Here is a 25030-nt window from a genome sequence, read left to right as displayed (position 1 = left end):
TAGAGATTCACACACCAGTTTTCAAAAGATGTCTCTATTTTGTGTCTTTTCTAACGGCCCTTGAGCTGAGGTAATGGGTGTGTGTGTGTGTGTGTGTGTTCGTGTGTGGCAGAGCAGATGTTTCAGATAAATGAGATGGAGGATATAATATTGAAGCTGAGTCAGAGTTTGTAGCACAAATACATATATATATATATATATATATTTAAAGGACAGGCAGGCAGCTTATGGTGATCAGACAGATGCACTCAGATACACACTGATGCATAAGAAAAAATACACACACACACGCACACTTGATACTTTGTTTCAGTGTTTTGAAATGCTGAAATGCTAACCCAACAGTATTGTAACGATGGCTGAAGACTGGTCAGTAAACAGCTGTTAATTCTCACGCTAGCTATGTCGCAAAACTTACAATGCAAACAGCTAAGCTTCTTTAATTTTCAAAATTGAATTTATGTTAAAAAGTTTGAGGAGAGAGTGTGAGTAAGAGAGAGAGAGGAACTGAACCAGATGTTATTGACTCACAAGGTTTATTAGTCTCCCCTTTTTTACCACACCTATTATCACCCACTGAAACAACTGACTCTGAAATACATCAAAGTGTCAGGGAGGTCATGCGTCTCTCTCACATACGCCTCATCTCTTGGCCTTGGTGTAACACACTATGAAACCAATGACATGGACCCCTCCATTACCAGTGGAAATTTCTCCCCCGTCTCCACACAGGATGGAGCTCAGTCAGAATGACCCCTGGGTCCTTGATCACCTCTCTCACCATGACCCTTATTGGCCGGACCACCAGTCCTGGTTGTTTCAAGCTTCTGAGTTAAATTTCAAGTGTCACGGCAAAGGCTCTGAATACTTACGTCAATGTGATAACTCAGTTTTTCCTCCTTAATAAATTTGCTAAAATGTTAAAAAATTCTGTTTTTGCTTAGTCATTATGGGATGTTGAGTATAGGTTGATGAGGGGAAATGTAACATGACAAAATGTTACTTTCCAAATGTACTGTAAACCTCCTTAATCTGAACTTGCTGCTTCCTGACCACATGGTTGGTTTCCCTCCCTCAGTCTGCTGCTACAGGAGACTCAAAACAAAAGCCACAATGCACTGGACTGTCTTTCACTCCTGTACATGAGCACATGCCTGCGCTGTCCTGGGTTCCCTTTCAGCCTGGAGAAATAGATGACCCCACTGATTGTCATTGTATAATTCACACTCTGATTGAAATCACCAGTATGAGATCTTTCTCTCATTCCTTTCACATCCTCACATGTTTTCCAGTCATGTGTTCTGGGAAATGAAATTTCTCACTGTTATTAGTCACAGGGAGCCACAAACATGAGGAGCCGTGCTGCACAGCTCAAATTCATCCTTGCATTCTGTCTAACAGCTGTTAAAAACGTGACTTCAGTTTTGTGGTGATGCACAAGCAGCTGAGAGAGAGAGAGAGAGAGAGAGAGAGAGAGAGAGAGAGAGAGAGAGAGAGAGAGCGAAAGAAAGTCTGAGTGCAGAGGAGAGAGAATCTATTCTCGGTGCCTCAGACTTGGTCCCACCATGGGACTCATGCAGTCTGGGGAGCCAGTTTTCTATCTCTTCCCCTGCATTAGGACATATACATATTAACACACACACACACACACACACTCACACACACACACACATGCAGTGAAGACAAGTAGCTGAAAGTAAGGATATGTAGCTCAAATGAACTGTATGTCCCATGTTCACTATTTACATATATTAAAAAATGTGGAGGAGTCTTGTGTGGGTTATTGTTGGTGGGACACGTTACACTACACTAATCTTAAAATACGCTGTGTTGGCATATTTCTATGAAGCCTATAAGCATGTGTACAGCTGTGTGTAACTGAAGCTGGCTACATTCAGGAGGTCAGTCATTTCATCCTTGTGCTTGAGAATCATTCAGTGTTTAGAAATATCACAACACTCGTCACTTCTGCGTTCTCTGATTACAACAGAAGTCGATGACAGTGTCGCAACTCTCTTTTTCAATGCTGGGATAAAGGAGCTTCGTCGTCATGGTTATGATAATTAACCCACAGTTAAGATTGAGGATCGGTCCTGGAAAAAAGACAAAACGCTGACTTCCCATCCATATCAAAACTTAATTAATCATGATTATGACTATGAATGCCGCCCAAAAAAAAATGACCAAAGTTCCATTTTAAAATGTCATCAGTATTTTGACCATGCTGCTAACATCTGTCACTAATGTCACAAATCTGGGCTAATTTAACGAGCTTAAAAAGTGGACTTTTCTGCGATCTCAGAGATCGTACTGGGGCCAGTCAAGGCAGTTTTTAATTGATCGGTATCGGCTTTGTTGAGCCTGAACTTAAGCCTGATTTTTTTTTTTTTCACATCAGCTGTCACACAGGTGTTGTAAACAGAGAGCACAATTTGTAGCAGCTCAGCTAATCTGTCTGCAGTGTGTAAATATTTTACAATGGAAAGTCAAAGCATATCGTGAGGTGGTAGTAACAGAGCTCCGTTCAATACCATAAAATAAACACAAAAGGAATACAGTGAGTTCACTCAGGTAACTCGGGCAGAAGCTGCACCCAGGTAACACACACTGGAGGAGACTTTGAGATGGAGAGAGAGAAATTTCCTCGAGACAGCAGGAGGCTAAAAAGATTACAGAGCAGGTGACTGAATTCGTGACTTTGGATGAGCAGCCAGTCTTGGTGGCAGAGAACATCACTGTTCGTTGGACCTTTTGGAGCCATGCTTCACCCTCCCCTCTCCACACTGCATCTCTGACACCGCCGTACCACAGCTTTACAACAAGGCTACGAGGTCTTTTATCAGACGCTTGCTTGGCCTTACTGCACACTAGATCAACCCCACTTTTGATTTCAAAATAATAATAAAATAATGTGTACTTGTGACCATGTAATGTATCCACTGCCGCGAGGGTTGATACCTGTTCGTGGGGTTTGTGAGTTTTGAGAGGGGAGTTTGCTGACTGGTTGCCTCTGGTGTCTGTTTGTTGTGTTTGTCTACATCTAAAATCACTTTCCTAAACATTGAGGGCATTTTCAAGTTATTTTGACATCATGTTGATGTAAAAAAAATCATATTTACGGCGTGGAGATCTATGATTTTGTACAAATGCCAATCTCACTGACGTGTAGGATTGTTTGGCCTTGGTGGAGGTATGCGCTCTACTGAGTGCCATCCTAGTTTGTTATTTTTTTGCTGGGTGTGATCACTTCTCAGTGGATGAGCTGCGAAGACACAGCCTGGCTTTACCAGCCTGGGTAAATATCAGGATAGAAATAGAATAATGCTAAATCCATCAGCACTGCTCCAGGCCATTGATCCACTTACTCCACATCTATTTTCGACTCATCATCATTAATTCCATTTAGAACTGTCAAAAGTTCAACATGTAAAAACCAGGCACTAGTTATTGGACTCAAAATGATAAATAGACCTGGGCTATCTGTCTTTGTGTCTCAACAACGCACCCTCCCTGTTTGTGTGTGACCTCAGGCGTATTATCACAAAAACAACGCTGCAGAGTGACATGAGGGCAATAATTAATGAAAAGGATTACAGTGAGGAGGAGGATGATAGGAGGTCTGAGCAGCAGCCCCCCCCGGGGCTCACAAAAAAGGATTTTCACTCTGGCTGGGCAAAACACGCAGTGACGTCAAAGAGCTGAGAGAAAACAGAGACGCGGGAGGTGTGGGAGAAGTTTAATGGACTTATCTTCTGATGCAGCTGGGCAGGAGACAAATGCCAGCAGCTCATACAGAGATATGAAAATAAATAGATGCACTCCTACAACCACAGCGGAAGAAATGCTAACTTGAAATCTTTTGGTCAGTGAGTCGGTGACAGGATGTGACAGCTATGAGAGGACACATCACATTGCATTAACGCTGACTTTTATCCGTTGCAGGCACAAACTCTTTTCAAAGCAACTATGACAAAGGTCATTTGAATCAGAACGGTGAGGACTGTAGAGGCTGACCTGAAGAATGTTCTGCCCAATGTGTGTGCAATGCAGAAAGAAAGAGTGTGTGAAAAGTGAAAGTGTCTATGTTTTTGTATATGTTCATGTATGTTGTGTGTGTGTGTGTGTGTAAGTGTGTGTGTGTGTGTGTGTGTGTGTCAGCATGAATGGGCCCAAACATACGGTGGCCCTGAGAGCGCAACACACTGCAACTTCAGTGCAACACATGCAAACAGACAAAACACAAAAAACAACAGAAAACATCTTCATCAATTTGATAACACATGAACTGCAAATATTCAAAACAAACACAATGGAAGTGTTTCCAGGGGACAGTAAAAAAATAATGTGTAAATGCTTCAAAAGTCACAATTGGGCATTGAACAACAAGTCCCAGCCGGGTTCATCACTTTTTAAAAAAAGTTATTATTTGCCTTAAATGTGTGATGTGTAAGATCTGGTTATAATTTTAGTTTAAAATGAAAAAAATGAACTAACACTATCAATAGTATGTGAAGGAGCCACAGTGATGACATCATGACCAAGACCTCCATCTGTTGTATTTCAGAGATATCTACTGAAATGAGCATGCTAACCAGTTAGCTAGTCCTGGGCCGTGTGGTAATACCACTTTATGACACTACATGCTGTGTGAGTCAGTGTAGCGTCTAGTCTGCCCTCAGACCCACGAAGAAGAAGAGCTTCCTCCAGAGCTGGAAGTTACGCTACAGCTCCGACAAAAAAAATAAAATGGAATTAAAATTCCTGACTAACATAACAGAAATGCAGAGATGTCTGAAGCCAATAGAAAGTGATCTTTATCTCCATCCTGAAGGACCGCTCCGACAAGAAACTACGTTCAACAGCAAAGAAGCAAAACACGGGTGAATGCTAGCAGTTCTGCTGTAGCCTGACACCCATGTGTCATGCAGTATCCCCTTGGCTTCATATTTTTATAGGTAAATAAAAACATACTGTTTGTATTCCAAGTATTCATCATTTGTTTCAGTGTGTTCAACAATTTTAACTTTCAACAATAAATGCACATGTAATTTATAAGGAACATTGTGAAAACAACAACATCATTAACTGGACAGGGGCGAAGAGGTGAAATGCTGCCCCCTATTGAGGTGGAGCAAGTGATCTTACACATTACACCTTTAATTCCAATTATAAGAGAGAGAGAAAAGAGAGAGAGAGAGCGGTTGGACTTGAACCCCAAAAAATCAAACCCTGTCTGAGGTGACATTTTTCCAAACAAGCTCACCACAATAATACTGAAGTAGTAGGCACTATTGATTTTGGGGATGTCTGGGGAGTTAGGTGGTCTGTGAGTTTTATTTTAGTGGCTAAGTGGTCCATGGTGTGAAGAAGTCAGAGAAACCCTGCTCTAGACTGTCTCAACCTGGCCTCTATTAGACTCTGTGTTTATGAGCATAACCACACACACATACACACACACACATTTGTACTAATATCTCTGTGAGGATATTCATTGACATAATAAATTCCCTAGCCGCTTACCCCTCTTTCTCCTTATATAATACAAGACATGATGAGAGAAATAATCATCAACTCCATGACAGTGTTTCCACCTTGAACTGCAGTGAACCAATGACAGTCTCGTAAACACAGATTCAGACAGCCAGGGTTTCATACGTCACAAACCTAAGGAACCAATCCTGTCAACTGGTGGGGACGGGGGGCGGGGCTAAATAACGATGAAACCTTGTAAGTACAGAGAGAGTTAGCATTTGCACAGCCACTAACACTGTGTCAGCCGTTGCTAGTAACAAGTTATCAAACAACATAAACAAATAAAAGATGCTAACTACGCTAAGTGTTCTGATCCGTCTGCTAGTCTCTGGTTCTGGTCTCAGACTCCTCATCTGAGTCTGGGTCTGACTGAGTCTCTCTGATGTTTCCTCCTCTAACCATCTTGATACTCTCTGCTCTTTCACCTGTCAAAAACTGTGACTTTGTCACTGCACAGGATTTTTACAGAGTTTAAAACATGTCTGGAGAGGAACTTTATCACAAAGTCTTAACCCTCAAACAGCCCTCTGAAGCCGTGAGGACCGGGCAAAATGTCCTCACTCTATAAGGTATATAACGCAAACTAGATAGAAGTACAAGTACACACACATCCATTCATTCAGCAGTCTATGAATAAAAATGATCAAATTCTAAAAAAAATGTTGCTTTTCAGATTTCAGTTCATGCTGACACCTGTAGTTAGTGCTGGAAACAGCGAATCTGCTTACACAGTTGTCACAGGTCGGCCAAACAAACTGTCAGCGCAGAGGATCCGTCACCTGCTGCAAAGTAGGAGCAGCCAGAAAGATTCTTCATACTGAAAGTAAATGTTCTCTGTTCCATGTAAGATTGAGCAACCTGGGGATTTGTTCGGAACCTGTCTGATACTCATTTTTCTTGACTGTTTGAATTGTTTTTGAGCAACGTCGCAGTGTTTCAAGATTACAGTTATTACTTCGGTGACCATAGCATATCTTTCATAACTGAAGGCATCTAAATAAAATTCAATATGTAATAAACCAGTGTTTTCCATAAAGCAGTTGCTGATTCAGTCAGAAAGTGTCAGTCACTTAACATTATCTTTACAGAAAAAAAAAAAAAAGTGGAGCTTTACTTCTGGACACCTGAAATAAATCTTAATACAATACCTGAGGACAGTCAGCGATACTGAATTTGTAATCAAGTGTAATGTGTCTTCCATTTCACGTTTAGGTGCCGTTCTGCACAGGAAAAGAGCTCTATGTCAGTAACAATTAAAACTACTATATAGAGAAGTCACAGAATATAGATTGACAATTGATTATTGAAGTAAACAAGACTAGGTCAAAACCTAGTATATGTCTGGACCACCTGTCAAATCCTGATTTAATAACTGTAACATGATCAGAGAGAAAGTTACTTCAGCTCCAAACGTAACAGACTTTTATTAGAGGAAGTTTCTTTATGTCTAACTCCCTCTGTTTGATATGTAGAGTTGGTCATAGTCGTTAGTACGAAGCCTCGTTACTGATGACTTCTCTCTCTCTCTCCCTCTCTCCTGCTCTCTCAGCTCAGTGTGTTTTATGTTTAGTTCTTCCTCTGCCTCCTTTAGTAATAATGATACATGGAATGAAAGTAGTTTATTTGTTGTAATGGAGGTGAGCCCCAGGTCAGCATCCGTACACAGTCCAGTCCTGAACCAGGTTTATACGGAGTCTGTTTCAAACAAAGCCGGTAAACCTAGAGACAATGAGCTGCAGCTGTAAACACCCCCGCTAATAGAACCTGTTTGATCCAGAAACACCAACTCAGTGACGAGGCACCTCGCCAGCGGTGGAAGTATAATCAGTCAGTCAGTCAGCCAGTCAGTCAGCCAGTCAGTCATTCAGGGACATTTCAGATTATAGGGCCAGTCCCGCTGTTGCAGACAAATAAAACATTACAGCCATAAATAGAATCAGAAATGGAGTTTAATATAATGAAATAAAAACCTCTCAGTTCTTTTGATGGAGCTCTAACTCTAACTGTGATTACAGTGAATATGACTCAAACTAAAAGTGATTGGCTTATGTTATTCCAGCATTTAAACTGTGACACTATCTGCCTGATGGGTTTAAAGGTCACCTGAATGCACTGCCATCTTCAGAAATGAGTTCATGCCACAGTTTTCCCTTCCTGTGTGGCTAATGTATTGCTTTTATGCTTGGTCTTTTTCCATTACCCCATTTTGTTTCTTGGTCTCTCACCTTTTGCTTTTAACTTTGAGAAACACTTCACAATAAAGTGGTTTGTGTTCTATTATAGAAGTAAAGTTGACTTTATGTCTTTTACGTTTAGGAATAAAATGGCTATAATGAAAATATTGGTGACTGGAGTCTGGTAAAGGTTTTGCTGCAGCCTCAGTGACTGACCTGAAATGTCCAGTGCATCTCACTGCTGCTGTCCTGAAACTCAGCGGTGACCTGTGGTGAGAGTGGGATGATGGAAACGGACCGACCCACATTGGCCTTTTCAGCATGGGGTCTATTTTTTCAGCTGGATTTCACATGAATATCTACAACATCAAATCTTCGAATACAAATATTGAATGTGTATGTACCTTACTTTGCTTCCGCCCCCATTACCTCTGTTTTCTCTTTTTTTATTCCTCCATGCTGGCGACAGTCAGAGGAATAATGTTTCAGGTTGTCTGACTGTCCGCCCCATTCTTGTGGACATGAAACCTCAGTAATGCCTTGATGGAACTTCTTCAAATTTGACACAAACATTCACTTGGACTCAAGGATTAACTGATTAGAGTTTGGTGGTTGAAGGTCCAAGGTCAAGTTCAGTGTGACCTCAGAAAACATTTTTTAGCCATAATTCAAGATTTCACACAAATGGGTCATATTGTATATGACTCTGGATAAACAGGGATGTGACCTGAAACGAGTCTGAGTGGAAGAGGCAGACAACCACGAGGAGGTGATTTTAGTTTTTTAAATCTACCCATTCAGACAGGTTTTAGGGACTCAATACATTCAAGTTGGTGGAGACCATATGTTCTTTTGTTCTATAGACAAAGGAAAAACAGCTCTCTTGCAGGCCATACTGCAACACTTCAACAGCAGCGATGCGAGTGGACAAGTTTACTTCAGTTTACTGCAGCTACGACACAAAGTCTGACAGCTGATTTTTGGAGCAACCGAAGATAGAGCAGAATTAGCGTGGAACAGCTGACTCTTCCGTGAAGTAGTTCCCTCTTCACACATTTTATACAAGTACACAGGGGTTAAAGTGGACCACAACCACCAGGAATGGTGTTCCGACACCTTTGATTCATAAGTTAATAAATCTGAGAGGTTAAACAGAGAGAGAGACAAAGGAGCAGATGCATGCAGAGAGAAGCCCCTCCTCACAAGGTGATGGTCCTTTTAATTTCATGGTTGCAAAAGAAGCAATGACCAAACACACATAAAAAAATCTGTGTTATTAATCCATGAGGTCATTATAAAGCTCAGCTCTATGTGTAATTTAGAAAGTTCCACCCATGCAACACCGGGGATTGAACTGGTGCTTTCTATTTCCACTGAGTGCTACATGAAACCATGTGCACACAAAGACATAGGTTACAGATAAAGTACTGATGCAGTAGCTCCATATCAAGGAGCTAACTTCTGTAATAGTCTGTCTTAAGAGTGTGATGTTGAGCATAACCAAAGACACTGGCCCACAGCAGGACCCGTCACCACAGCAGCTGAAACAGGACATCTGAGAACCAGTGTGGATGCTGTGTTTCCACAACTCACAAAAAGTGATAAGACATGACCCTCTAAAAAGATAAAAGAAAGAGAATGCTTAGTAATAGTTGAATTCAACATGCTTGTAAATTTCTGTAAGCACACTGTACACACTGTTTATGGTTCTCTAACCTGCCAAGTACTACCATGTTCTGGAATAGTTGGGTGAATTTGAAATGAATTCCTTTGAGATGCATTGCTATGATTTGCTAAATATTCCCCCACATTTTTTGACATCAATTTTTTAAGCTAAACAATGATAAATTCATGGATGATGAACATGAAGCATTTGCCCTCCTTACCGAGGAAAGTAGATGCGCCAGAGGCGATTCACAGCGTGGAAAACACGCCTCGGTTCTGTTTTAAGCTGAGAACCTTTCCTCTATTTTAAGCTCCAGAAAAACCTGACGTCTAATGTTCAGATGAGTGAAGTCCTCAGCCTCTGTTCTCACTCACACTCTCTCCTCTCTTGTTACATGTTAAATAGCAGGTTGTAGCAACAGGACAGACTTTCCATTGATTTTATTGGCTCAGTCACACTGTGCCACAAAACACAAATATACAGGCGAGACAAATTCATGGCGATGCCTGAATAAATGAGTGGAGAAACATAACAAATACAGATGCTTCCACACAGGTGCACTGCGTGGTACAGTTAAGTAATCAACATCCCATCATGGTCCATGGTGTGTATAAAAATGAAGGAATTTGTATGATAAAGATCTAAAAGGCGTTGAAAGAGGGTTCACTGTTGGGGCAGTAGCTTCAGTCACAGATACGCTCAGCTGACTGCTGGATCAATAGGAGCAGAGACTAAAGTGACATTTACATTTAGTTACTTTTCCAAGCAAATCATCATTTTGTCTATAAAATCTCAAAAGATGGAAACAGTGAATGTTTTGTTTGATAAATGAATTTAGCAATTAATCAATTGTCAAAAATTGCTCCTGACTGATTTAATAATTGATTTATCAATTAATCAAATTAACTATAATATTACTATCTATTCTTAAAATGTAAGATCCTTAACATGTTCATGATACCACAGTCAGTTGAGGAATTATGATCACATTCTGCCTTTCCTCTGCACTGGAGTCAAACTTCAGGCTTTCACAGAACAGAGAGCCGTAACCACGTCACATGTCCTAAAACCACTAACTGCTCTTCTTTCTGTTAGTGTGTGGACTAAACAGCAGGGAGACAACATGTTAATTAGTGATGTGTAGAGGTGATTTTTTAATCATTCCTTAATAAATCAGTGTTTAGTCAGAGTTGTGGGGGCAGTGTGAGCATTATGACTGAGTTTTCCAGCCAGCGGTCTCTGGAGATGAGTGAGGAAGGAAAGTTACTCTTTCCCCTACTACAGCGGCTTCTATCAAAAGACTGATCCAGTAAAGTATCCAGCTCTCCAACATGCTGAGCAGACTTTATGGCAATAGTTAAAAGATCAATCAGAATTACACTGACAGTAGCCTACTTAAATGTTTCCCCCTGCAGCATCAAAACCTCTCCCCCCAGCTCTGCATGGTAACGCACTGTAAGTCGCTGGTTCTCTCACCTTGGACCTTGACCTGGTTGGATGTGCAGGTAGGGCAGGGCAGCAGGGTGAACTCCTCCGCCTGGTGCATGGAGTAGTCGGTACTGGCCACCACCACCCGATCCCCCAACCCCCAGCCCTCTGGTTGGTCGGCGAGCTCCAGGATACTGCTGTTGGACAACATGTCGATGGAGATGGAGGCCTGTGGGCGAACTGCAGAGGGAAATGGTAAGAGTTAGAGCGCACAGGATGCAGCACACTCACACAGGCCTACACAGCAACACATGCCCAAACTGCATGTGTGTATATTCAAGTTCAGTCTCCAACATCTTAGTATGGCAGGGCTGAGAAATATGGTTTTTATACTTCCATTCCAATCCAATATTTTTTATATTTCTTCACATTTGACTTACACTATCGGCACATGTGAATAAAACATAAAGTGGCTGGTGCTTGCCTGCTACATTCCCACATTTTAAGGTGTTTTCAAAATAATCATCTCCTGACCGCTTGGGTTTTTCTTCTCCTGGTGAATACTAAGGTGTTCACAGGCCAGATTGGATTTATACAGTGCTGTGCAAACGTGTTAGACACATAACATCTTCAGCAGCAAGGAGGGTCTTGCGGCAGATGGTACGACCCTCTCAGCATTGTTGGGTCAGTCTGGAATCATATGAAGAGACAGAAGTGAGTGAGACCGTCTAGATCCACAGAAGAACTGTGGCATGTTCTCCAAGATGACTTTAACAACCTGGTCAGACTAAATATTGATTTACTGCACCTTGTACAAAGTCAACTGATAAATAAAAAACTACTTATGGCACTGTTTTTGAATGTATCCTCACTTTACTGCCTTAAACATCCACAGAGTCCAGAGCGTAACCCCTCAGTGTTTTCTGGCTCTGTCCCTCGTCCTCCTCCCTGTCGAAAGTACCCACAACCCCTCACTACACAGACATCCTTATCAGATATGCGAACGACCCCAACTGCTTCTCTGAATGCTAAGGAGCAGTGGCTCCAGTCTGACCTCCTTCTGGATGTCTGAGCTCTTCATCTTGTCCTTAAAGCTGAGCAAGAAAACTCATTTCACTGCTCGTCTCTACAATCTCATGCTTTCCCTTCATGACCATAGTTAAGTGCTGATGTCTGTTAACACAGATCATCCGTCAAAGCAAGAGAAAGAGTTCCAGTACTCCAAGCATGTTACTATTGTTCCTGTTACTCATGCATTATATCTTACCGGCACTCAATAATAAGACCCTGAGATACTAGAGTCCTACTTGGGGCAACTCCTCCCAGTCATAGACTCAACTGTGAGCTGAGAGGGGAGCTGCTGAGAAGTCAGTTGTTTGTGGACACAAACAGCTCCAGTGCAGAAATACATGTCCATAAAACCAGAAGAACAATGTCATCAGCAAAATGCAGAGATGCAATCCTAAGGTCACTGTAGCAGACACTCAGAGATTCAGTCAGTGAAATTCACAGACAGAATCAGTGACAAGGCAGAACACAACACCCAGTTATACAAGGACCAGATGGCTCATATGTATTGAACTGTGCATCCTGTATTTCTGTGAGTGACATGGTCAGACGCCTCCTCCACCTCCACAAACATGTGTAGACTGGATGGGAAAACTTCCAGGGAGGCTGCAGTGTCCTGCTGCTCCACCGCTGTTCCTCCCAAAACTGAGGGTTGATAGTAGTCCAGTGTAAGTTTTCCCTGGGAGGCTGAACGGAAGGGTACCACTATAATTTATATCAACAGTAAGTATAATCCAGAACATTTTGGTCAATATAACAATGGTTTGTTTTGTTATTTTGTAAACATGAAACAGATAAACCAGTACTGATGCTGCAGTTGTCTCTCTGTGTTATTGCGTTTTTAAGTGAGACAACTGACCTGGACGGCTTGAAGTCAGTTTCCAAAGTGATGTACACACACACACACACACACACACACACACACACACACACACACACACACACACACACACACACACATCCTATATTTGTGGGGACACGTCATTGACCAAATGCATCCCCACATACACAAACATGGTTGCTGATCTCAAACACCAGGCTGCGACTCAGTACCAGTCCGTGCAGCGTTGGCTACCGGGCTGCAAAGACATTATCTGACATGAGCAGACATTATACATCCACTGCACCCCGGCCCACCTCCCCCTCCATGAGGAACATATAACAGGACGGATGACCTGGTTAAGGGGATGATGGTGTGCAGCTTAGCAGCCTCTCTCGTAATTTCTGTTGTGCATCAAAACAGAATATCCCGCCTTCTGAATCTGAATCAGAAACAGGTTTATTGCCAAGAAAATTTTCACCTCACTGTTGTGGTGCATAACAGACAAAAATATGAGTACCACAAAAGTGCTGCACCAAAACACTGAATTAACAGTTTACAGATAACTAATGGTGTTCCACAAGGTTCAGCTCTAGGTTTAGTTGTTTTTACATTTTACATTAATAATATTATTTCATCTTCAACCAGCTGCTATGTACATTTGTATGTGGATGATATAATATTGTGCTGTATTGCCAACTCTGCTCAGCTAGCTGTAGGAAACCTGCAACATTCTCCAAGATGTACTTAATGACCTTAAACTTATTTTGAATGCACGTAAAACCATGTGCTGTTTTCCAGAGCTGTAGTTAATTCATGTTTCCACTGTACAAGGATCAGATATTGAGTTACAGAAACTAAATGCCTTGTTATTTGGATAGTTGACAAATTCAAATATACTATAGATAATCTTGTCAAGTACTTACAATGGTAATAGATCAAACTTCCCTCTGCTGTGTGTAGCGGACATACCTGGCCTGGCATCAGTCACAAGCCATTAAAGAAGTTCATTATTAGGACATGCAGAGTTACGAACCCACAATTAACACTTTGTGACTCTTCCCACCATCAAACTATCACATTGATAGGAAACAGAGACAAAGGACCCTTCTCTCACAAACAGTCCATGCTGTTAGCATGTCAGAGAGATGCTCAACCAGACCAGGGGTCAAAGGGTCAGTTTCAGAGGATCAACCAATGGACACCAGGTAACTGGAGAATATAGGCAAAATCTCCAGTTTGTAACAATAAGACTCTGTCTAATGATATTTGATTGTTAATTATATAGAAAAGTAACATCAAAAGAACTGATTATCACTAAAGGAGTGAATCCTGGCCTCTCTGTGCATGAACACACACACACATACACACACAAACTAGTTTTTCCCCATTTCACTCTGTCCCTCTCTAGATAAGAGTCATAAACTACAACCCACATTCCAGTCCTGGGTAGTGACCAGCAGAACTCTCTTCCCAGACACAGATCTGAAGAAGATTATAAAATTAAATATCTAAGTGTTCTGCAACTCATGAGATGTTTCTATGTAAAAAGTCAATTCCCAGTCTATACTCTAGAATGGCTGAAATACAACATATAGGTTGCAAGACAATGTCCTTCATGTGACCATACTGTCAGCATCCTTCACACAACAGACATTATAGACATTCAAAATGTCTTTATTATTATCAATATAGTCAAAGAACTGCTGTGTAATCCACATTTATAGACTATTAGCTTTAGGAAATGTTTATATTGTTGTTTGATCAGTTAACCACTTGTATCATGATTAATTCCAGGTTTGAAGGATGTAATATGAAATCAACACTCCTATTACTCCTCTCTGCCGTTATTAGTGCCATTAGGTTTATATGTTATTTCATTTAATGTTTTGTGGTCATGGTGGAAGACTGATGTGTGAGTTTATAGGCAACTATTCAAAAGTTCTGTGGAAAATTACTCTCTTCTCTAAGTGGAAACACAGGAGAAGACGGGTGACGCCCCTGAAACATGCGCCAGCCCCCAGGGGATAAAACAGTCGTGATCAATTCACACAGCTCTGTAGCTTTGTAGCTCAAAAGAACTCCCAGCTCTTAGCCATCAGCTCTAAGTTATTGGCTCAAAGTCATCAGCTCTTAGTCATTGCTTTCTGCCATTTTGCACTTTATCGTTTTGTCTGCATCCTTTATTCTTTCTTTGCCACAGGCTCCAAGTAACATTTTCTTTGTCTAACGCAATCTTTTATTTTTATAAGCCAAGTCAAAACCAACTGAACCAAAACAACAGAAGTTCATCAGAGTAATTTTGTAACTTTTAATTGTTATCACGTTTTCATTTTAAGTTTTTCTTATGAACATTTGATGTAGGATTTATAAAGTTTATTATAATATTTATAAAAATCCTGATTTATCTCTTTTGGGTGGTAGGTTATATTATTAACTTTGAAATCAGTTGCTTTAATCATCCTTTCTGCTTGCTCGTTCTTCAGTTAATGGGCAAGTGGTTTGCTTGGTTTATTACTAAATTCATAATGTTTTTGTTTAACATGTTTTTTTTTTTGTAATTTCATCTGAAATGTTGCGGTGTAGTTTGGCTCTGGACACAGTTAATTGTCTCCAATTATCCTTCGTAGATGCTGTTTTATGAAGTGCTTCACATCTTTCTGCTTCCCGCTCAAGTTCTTCTTCTTGTTCTTGCTTCTGTGGTTCATGTTTTTTAAATGACACATATGAAATAATTGATTCTCTTAAGGTGGCTTTTGCAGCTTCCCAGTTGGTATTGGGTCAATGAGGGGATTTTAATTCATTTTCTTTTATATAATTTGTAATCCACACTCACATTTTTTATTTAAATTCTTTATCTATCAGTAAGGAAGTATCAAATGTCCATCACCTAGAGACAAAGTGTTCCCTGTCGAAATGAATATTTAAATGAATTCCGGCATGATCTGAAACAATGATTGGATTAATTCCACAATTTTTTATCATGTATTTTAAGTGGACAAAGAAATAATCTATTCAAGAGTATGAATTATGAACATTTGAGAAAAAAAGTATAATCTTTGACATCCTGATTTAATTCACACCAGACATTAGTTAGTCCACATTCTGCACATAACCTGTGAAGGACCTTTGAAGATTTGGAGCTGTGGCCTTTAGTCTGGTTAGATTTATCTAAGATAGAATTGATTGTACAGTTAAAGTTGCCACCTATCTCTCCAAATCCTCTACAGTTTCCACTGAAAAGCAGCACCATGTCCCACATAAATGGTGGTTTATCTGTATTGGGAGCATAAACATTTAAAAAGGTTCTTGGGATTCCACAGATCGAACCTGAGATCAAAACAAACCTGCCATTATCATCTGTAACAGATTTTTCTAATTGAAATGGAGTGTGTTTGTTTATCAAGATGGCTGTTCCTCTGCTATGAGTTTTATATGAAGAAAAGAAAACCTGACCCATCCAACACCTTTTTTTTTATCTGTTAGATAAGTTTCTTGCACAAAGGCAACGTCTACTTGATCTTTTCTTTCCGCTTTAATGGAACTTATCAAACCTTTAATATTCCATGAATTCATTTTCATATCTGACATGGCGACTGCTGCATGTTGGTAGGATTACGTCTTAATGTGTGCAGGTGACCAAAAGGTAGTGTGTCACTGTTTCTATTAATTAACAAATGACAACATGCATATGATGCATGAACCCACCCCCACTGTGGTATTGTAAACCACAACAGTTCACCGACTTCATAGCAGGCCAGAGAAAAATCACTAAATAGCACATGTATGCACAAACACATGTAAAGTCCTTGTGGTGCTGGCAACCTGGAGTGGCATTTCTCTTCTCTCCTCTGCTTTCTGATTCTCCCCACAAACAGACAGGTTGACACCTCATTACCTTGAGTGCAGTTAAAGTGTGAGAAATCCCTCTGATACCGAGGATGGACAGATGTCAACTCCAAACATCTGAAAGTCAGGCCAAATTATCAGTGTTTTTTTAAAAGCACCCAATCTGTCGCAGGGAAGATAGTCCTGGGCAGAGCACTATCAGCTCTCCTGCTGTTACAGCTGCATCACCAACAAGCACATCATAGCACACTAATGCATCCTGTATGAAAAAGACATGATAAGCATACATTTACATTTACTTATTCAGCAGATGCTTTCATCCAAAGAGATTTACAAGTGAGGGACATCACTAAAGCTTTCCTGCAGTAGGAGACCTTGGCCTAAATACTAAGTACTACACACATATGCATATATGGAAATACATATGTATCTTTTTATCTACATGGCCCTGATTAGGAAGCTGCTTTCCTATATCACTTCTATTATAGACTGGTCTGGACCATGTCAAACTCGGTCTAATGACTGGCTTTCCCTGCAGGTCCCTCAAGTCTGTACTGAGCTTCCAAGACCTGCCTCTGTTCTATGTGTTCCGACCAAGCATCAACCTCTGCGGATGGAAAATGAAGTCAACACCAAAGAACCAAAACCTGCAGTTCCTCTAATGACCACTAGAGTCTGGCTCCAACAGTGAGTCAGTCCCCATAGACTCCCATGTTAAAACGTCCAACTTTACAGCAGAAATAAACATGTTTACAGCCTGGTACAAAAACTGTTTTGGTCTCTAGAGCTAATTTCTCCTTCATGACACCCGTTTATATAACTCACCTGTTTACATTTTATTAATGCTTAAAGTTATACATAATTGAGGGTGTGACCTCTTTGAGTGACAGGTGGGTGAGCGTATGCTTGCCACAAATGGGGATGAACTTAAGTCTCCACACACGCCCCACCTCTTTGATCACAACGCACCAAGGCAGCCATTTGCGGCGCCATCTTGGATCTCTTTGTCTTTGTCTCCTCTGTCTCTGCTTAAACACCTTCCTACCCTCCAACAACAGGACCTCTCTGCTGTGTCAGCCACACAAACAACATGAGGAAGTTGACTGGATGAAACTCTGGATTTGATATTTTTATGTTAAAATCTTGATTGAATGCACCTGCTTGTACAACTTTATGAAAATGACATTCAACTTTTTGAAGTCATTTACTGTCTATGTTCATGAGTAGGTGGGTGCAGATGTACCCCACGTGCACGTGTGGTGTACGGGCCGATTGTAGAGTGATGCAGACGGGTCAGTCTGTCTTGACAAAAGATCACACCAACATTTCCGAGCAGTCTCCACATCTCTCTCTCTCTCTCTCTCTCACACACACACACACACACACACACACACACACACACAAGCCCAGACATAGGTCTTTGGTATCTCAGTGTGGTTGGAGCAGAGCCTGTGAACTCCAGAGCAGCCTGCCCACACACAGCACACTGTGTGTGTACACCAACGCCGAGCAGCTGAAGCTCTCTGTCCATGTACTTACTTATATACTTGTGAGAGTCATTAATCACTGTTGAATAGTAACATGGTGTACCATCAGAGTTTATAGTTAGAAGATAAAAAAGAATCGTGTACTCACAGATACACCCACAGCCACTGACAGTGAGTGATACACGTACCCAGTTTTCCACAAAGGAAGCGGACCCTGTAGTTGCGACAGAGGCCGTGAGCCTGGTCCTTGTTGAGGCAGACAAAGCCGTAGTCCTTGTCATTCTTGTGGATCACATCTCCAGTCTGGTTGGATGGTATGCCATCATGGGTTTCAGCCTGGACAAAAGAATGATGAATGACTTACGGTCAAATTTTGTGACATGATAAAGGAACATTTAAAAATACTGGGAAATAAGTTTGTCTATAGCTGGAGAGACAGAGAGAGGGACAGAGAGATGTCTTAGCCACTTGTCTAGGAAAAGCCTTTGTTTTCAGTCCTTTAATGTGATGTGTTCTTGCCCCAGACATCTGGTATTTGTCTAGAGTCTGGCTTATTTTGTTGGCAAACTGCAGGAATTTCATCAAGTCCACCAGTTCTGAGGAATGGCCTCAGTTCTTTTGCATAACGTTGCTGTGCTAAACTTGAGAACTGTTTGGGGTTTCCCAGCTAAATTTGTTCTGTGGTCAACGCTGGTGCTGAGTAGGGGTGTACATATAGTGTAAATACTGCAAGCTGCCATTTCTCACCAAAGTCCCACGTGTCCTCCAGCAGGGGTTTGCAAAGTCTGAGACCATAGGCCTCCCCTCAGACAAACCCCTCACTCCACTTTAGTTTACTTGCTTTGTTTCGCTCAGTTCCTGGATGCCAATGGGATCGTGATTATGTTATCTGATGTCATAGATACTCAACAGCTGAGTCAAGATAGTCTAATACTGCTGTTTGACATAACCTGAGACTAAACCAAATACATAAAAACGGTCTGTCCTGAGGCTTTTATTCGTTTCTGACTCTGGGAAACTAAACCACTGTATCTCTGAACCATCACACACATTTAGGCTAATGTATGTGATCTCTTTTGATAACTAATGTAATAACTTGTAATATTTTCTCCCTTCCATTCACCTCCCTGAGACTGTTTGGAGCCCACCTGGTGAGGCCCACCTCCCACTTTGAAAACCTCTCCAGCATTAGCTAGTAAGGCCAAAGGCTACATCCACACTACTGTTTTCACTTTAAAATGAACATGATCCCCGTCCAGACTAACACACCTGTAAACGCATACATACATGATCATTTATATACACTGGGCATGTGCGAGCCGGTGTAATTTCAATTCAACATTTTCAGAACGTGAATTCACTGACTTTTACATGGGGACTGTTGTTGTTTAAACGCTACTTTTACTAAAAGAGCTCTTGTGTAATCCAGCAAATTTCCCTCCAGAACAGAGTTGGTGGAATAAAGGCAGAGAGCAGGCCAGAGGAGGTTTCCCTTTCTCTTTGTTTTTGTATGTGGTTTCATTTGTTAATGTCTATACACTAACCATTTCCGACATTCAAACATTCCTACACAAACTAAAAAGCTGTGACCTCTTGAACTCCACTGACATTCAGTGTTACCATTACAGCACAAGTGAGCGACATCCTGCCTCAGACACTGAGCCTCTTCACATTTCCTTAGAACGGTCAGATAATCCAAAACAAATCAGAACCGCATTACGTAACATATTGGAATGAGACAACGAAAAAAAAAAAAACACTGGGCTGCTAAAAATAGAGATCCCACAGAGGCAAATTAGAGAGTGAAAACTGCAAACTGAGGAAAACTTTGACTGTGTCCAGACTCTGTGGAAAAATGATGACACACGCAGAGCTGGAGGACATGACAGTTCCACTTCCAGTTCTACTGACTACATCGTAAAAGGCAGATATTAAAACGACAACTAGAGAACTAAGATTAACACACTTCTGGAAATCATTATCTTATGCAGCTATTCATTTGGCGGAGCAGCCCAGTCAGAGAACAGGAGGACATAAAAGACAAACTGGGAGGAAGTTGAAATGACAATGACATGGAGGTAGCAAATTGCACAGCAGCCATTTAAAGAGCAGTTGGAGCGTGCAGTAGCTATTTTTTCATGGTAATGGTATGGGTGTTGGAGGCTGTGTGGGCAGACCTGGCACTGCTGCTTATCATCATGGAAGACTAACAGCTGCTGCTTCATGGTGCCAGGCTGAATCACGTTGACTGGCTGCGGCCGTGTCGTGTCCCAGCAGCACTGTAATGAAAGGCTGGCGTCGTGCTGATGATCACCTGACTGGACGGACAAGACCTACTCCAATAGCACTGAACGCAGTGGCGTCTGGAGCTGATGTCCATGTGGCGGCTTCGCTTTGGAACACCAGTAACACAACTTTATTGTTGCTACGTGTCGACGTGAGATTAAAGTTGTGATTTTTCAGGTTTTCATGAAATCCCATGTTGTTGTTGTTGTTTGTTGTTGTTGTGGTTGATGTTGTCATTTTTTTTCTGCAGATACATTTTCATTCTTACTACCTCTCTGTCCAGAGGGGGATTCACAGGAAGCAATGTGCCATGCGACCCAACATAATTTGGGAAAATTCTGAAAACAGTCTCACTGTTTCCTGTTCACTCTCAAAGCTGTGTGATGTTGCTGATGATACAACTGGAAACTCTTTTTCCTGCTTCTTTTAAAGCTGAATCAAAAGCAAATGGCAGAATACAGGGAAAATCTTCATTATTTAACGGCAGATCGGTTTTAAATGTTGCAGGGATTCATGGAACAACAGGATCAGTCACCACAAGTTGTTCCTCCAGCTCCTCAGCAGGCTCACCTACTCCTCTCACCGTGTCATGCAATTATGTGGAACACTGCTTGTGTGTGTACAGTGTGAGATTCAGATGATTGTTTGTCATTATTCTTGACTGATGACTTCACCAAAACAACGTTTTAACATTTGTTTGGCTGCACTGTAAACAGATATACCAGTTCTCCTGTTGTAGTGTTGACACAGTGGCAGCTCCCTCAGTGTTTGCTGTAGAATTAAACTGTATTTTCTGTTACCACAGTAAAAATCATCCATTACTGAAATCTCAAGGATTACAGCTTCAGGGGAAAATAAAGGTCCCTACTTTAAGAACAACTCCTTCAACCTAAACAATCACACAGGTTGGTTTTTTTTCAACCCTCGGATACGACCTATTGGACCATCTCCTGCATTAGCACCCTGACAGCACCAGGTGTGCTGGACCTTGGTTGTCATGGTTACAATAATAAACATGCGGACAGTGGTGTAGCTACCTTCTTCACCATGGTTACTATAATAACGGTCATGGCTTGGTTAGGTTTAGGAAAACCTACCAACCATTTGGGTTGAAAGAAGTACTTTTAACGGGGCGGCTGTGGCTCAGGAAGGTCGGTGGTTCGATCCCCGGCTCCCCCACGCCGCATGTCAAAGTATTCTTGGGGAAGATACTGAACCCCACATTGCCCCTGATGGCTGTTCCATCAGTGTATGATGTATGAGTGTGAGTGAATGGGTGAATGTGGCAAGTATTGTAAAGCGCTCAGTAAGACTAGAAAAGAGCTATATAAGTCCATTTACTTCCTCAACATTAGACAGTCTTTGTTGTCATGGTTACAAAAAAAAATGTGCTTAACTTTGTCAAACGGTCATGGATAATAGAAAGAACATAAACAGCTACTTCAACATGGGAATGGAACAGCGCTCTCCTGTGTCACATTCATCCGTCCACCACCACCTCCTCCTGACGTGGACTCTGTCTCTCTTTATACTACGTCACCGCACTTTTCTCTTTGCTCCTGTCATAATTACTACGACCACTAGAGGTCGCCTAGCAACAAAACATAACCTATGGGTCATAATAAGCTGCTGCACAAACGACCTGTGGGCTCATTTTTAACAAGAGGACGGTCTCTTTAAGAAACCTGCTGTGTTGGGCAGTAACGCAGGGTCAGTGCAGTTTAAGCCAGCCAGCAGTTTGTTAGTCTGTATTTTCATGTCTTGTCCACACATGTGCAAACCCATACCACACTGTTTGTGTTGGTCTGTCTCTCTGCACTTTCTGCCTCTACCCTGTGGCACTCAGCCCGTTGGTTTCTACTAAAGATATAAATCTGTGAAAACAAGTTGCAGGTGTATGGTATGAATTTTACAATGCGGAGGGATTTGCATTAACAGCTGGTCACTGTAGTTTTTAACAAGCATTACTTGAACAGGAGTAAATTACATTACACCCCCCACCCCCCTGCATGGGTCATGTGGCAAAAAAAAAAAAAAATATTCAGGTGAAAACCGTGTGCACGGAGTGTTAAACAGAGCGAGTGGATTGGTAAACCGTGCACGTTGTTGTACTGAGCGCTGCCTGCCAGCTCAGAACTGCATGCCCTTAACAGGTGCTCATACAGCTAAAGTGAAGCTGCATTAAAACTATAGCTACAAGCTTCATTAGAAAGAGTTCAGCTAAAGATAACCTGCAGTTTGGATGAAAACATCAAGCCACATTACCAGTTCCTAAAGCTAGAGGCTTTGATATATTGAAACAATTTCACTTCAATAAACATCTACTGGTAAGAAACATAATAAACAACTGTATTAATTCTCCCTCTGCTGCTGTTTTGTAGAACAACGTGTTTTCTACTGGAAATGTAACAAAAACTCCCAAAAGTTAAAACTACGAGATGAACTGATCTTCAGGCTTGAGATCAAGGTGAGTTCTGGTATTTATAATAAACAATATCTTATATATATAAAATATCTAAATATTATAATGGAACTTATAATAAATAGAGTCCAGGTACAGTGTCTGGTACGTTTAGGTACATCCAAAGCCAGATGTTTGCTCGTGGAGTCACAGCTGCTCTCCTGTGCTCTGTAGGACCTTGATTACACAGCACTGTGCGAGCCATAAATAATCACCTGCAGCCAGCAGTTTATTTAGTGTCAGACTGGAATGTGAGCAAAGCTGCGTCGAGTTGTGCGTCTATTTCAGTGACACTCTGCAGGTGAACCACATCTCTGAAAACCCCGCCCACACTTTCCTACAGATCCTACATTCTCTATGGATATACTGTATGTCAGACATATTTAAATGGCTTCATTCATTTTAATGCAGGCCTACTGAGGTTGTGTACTGCACTACATTTACATTTACGAATGTCAGGAAGCCTACGGACACCATGACAAATAAAATCATAACCCTAACACTATTATGACCAAGATAGCACCTAATGGGGACAGTAGTGTGCGTGTAAACACTGACATTGACAGAGTATGTTTTGTTGATGACGCTAAAGTTGAATTAAACTAAATATCTATAAATCATTTGGAAAAAGATGTATCCCCTTTGGAATTGGGGTCTAATAAACATTGGGCCTCGCACCAAAATTGCCAGACATGGCTGAGCTTGTTGTTCTCGACTTGGGATTTTATAGCCCTCCTGTGGTATTCTGGGAAATGAATGGGTGAGACTCCAATTTAGAGCCAAGTGTATAAAATTTAGAGTTTAAGAACATATCCATCCATCAAATGGACAGACCTCCATTCTTATACAACTGTGCACACACGCACACACACGCATGCGCACACACACACACACACACACACACACACACACACACACACACACAGATGGACCCGTCAATGGTATAATCCATTCCCTAGCCGCTCAGCCTGATGTTAACCATCACTGAATCAGCAACAACCAACTTAATAACAACCCTAAGCGTTTAACCTACATCTGATTTTATCCCTCGCCCTGAAACAAACTGTTTCAAACAAACTAAAGGTAAAAAAGATTGTGTTATTCAAAAGACCATTGTACAGTCTACAGTTCTGTCTGCTCTTGATTATGGTGATATTGTTTATATGTAAGTTTCTCCCACCACACTGAAGCCTCTTGACTCTTTCTGTCGCAGCCCACTGCGCTTCATCACGGGTGACACTTTTCTCACTCATCATTGCATCCTGTATATAAAGGAGGGATAATCCTCCTTAACAAAGCTGAAGGGAGAAGCATTGTACGGTGTGTTTACTGTAAAGCCTGCCCAGTTAACTCTTCTCTCTGGTTCCATTTAAACTCAGCACTCATAACATCAGGTCGCAGCACATGTCATCCAGCTGAACCTCTTGTTCACACTGAACTCAGAAACACTGGTTTCAAATGCTATGCTGCGGACAGAGGGAATGAGCTGAAGTTACATTCTCTTATTTCACTGAAACATTTGAAAAGTTTGTACTTATGTATCTACAGTCACGCTTCATTCATACTATATGCTTTTTTTTAAATGTGAAAGTGTATAATGTCTGTCTGGGAATTATCTGTGTATCTATTTTAATTGCTTCTTTGTGTGTCTCTGTCAATTTATTTGTACATGTCTATTTTCACACACAGGTCTCTCTTGAAAAAGAGATCTGGATCTCACTGAGACGACCTGTTTAAATAAAGGATTTGATTAAAAACAAACAAGTAAAAACAGACATAGTTATTATTATTACATAATTACATTATTACAAGACTCTGAGACATGAAATGAATAAGAAAATCTAACACAACATGGGGTGGTAATTATATCATGATAGATTTGCCATTGTGAGCAGGAACACAAAGCTAAGACAACCCTGAGATTTACACTCTGCCTCTGCCCTGCTCCACAGCTCCGTCTGAGCAGCTGTATCACATTCTGGGACCAAGACATCTGCTAGAAATATTTTTCAAAAATAAAATTCACAACCATTCCTCAACTTGCTTTTGTTCCAAGTGGAGAACATCATCGTGAATCTCTGACAGAACAGCGCGGGATGGAAAAAAAAAAAGACCTGGATCCAAAGTGATATCAGTCATCTGATCTGCTTTTGGCTAAGACAACAACCAGGAGTATTTTCCCAGCATGCTGGTCCACCTCTGGAAAAAGATGTCACCTCAGGCAGCTGAACATTTACACAGAGGGAGGTGGTGGGGGGG

The 25030-nt window shown here is 41.3% G+C and overlaps 1 protein-coding gene across 3 annotated transcripts in view; it reads right to left on the bottom strand.

Moving 5' to 3' along the window:
* The window catches only part of cemip (cell migration inducing hyaluronidase 1), a 188607-nt gene that overhangs the window by 44159 nt on the left and 119418 nt on the right, over positions 1 to 25030 (bottom strand). For all 3 annotated transcript variants that reach the window (XM_087170154.1, XM_087170153.1, XM_023393249.2), the window contains exons 10-11: positions 18213 to 18360; positions 10849 to 11040 (exon numbers count right to left, since the gene is read on the bottom strand). In XM_087170154.1, the coding sequence (XP_087026280.1) occupies positions 10849 to 11040; positions 18213 to 18360 (340 nt within the window). The remainder of the gene's footprint in view (positions 1 to 10848; positions 11041 to 18212; positions 18361 to 25030) is intronic.

This window comes from Seriola lalandi, unplaced genomic scaffold (genome assembly GCF_002814215.2).
Source record: "Seriola lalandi dorsalis isolate HSWRI2012SDOR001 ecotype SW California unplaced genomic scaffold, Sedor1 jcf7180002054931, whole genome shotgun sequence".
Taxonomy (NCBI): domain Eukaryota; kingdom Metazoa; phylum Chordata; class Actinopteri; order Carangiformes; family Carangidae; genus Seriola; species Seriola lalandi.
This window is presented reverse-complemented; position numbering and strand designations above follow the sequence as displayed.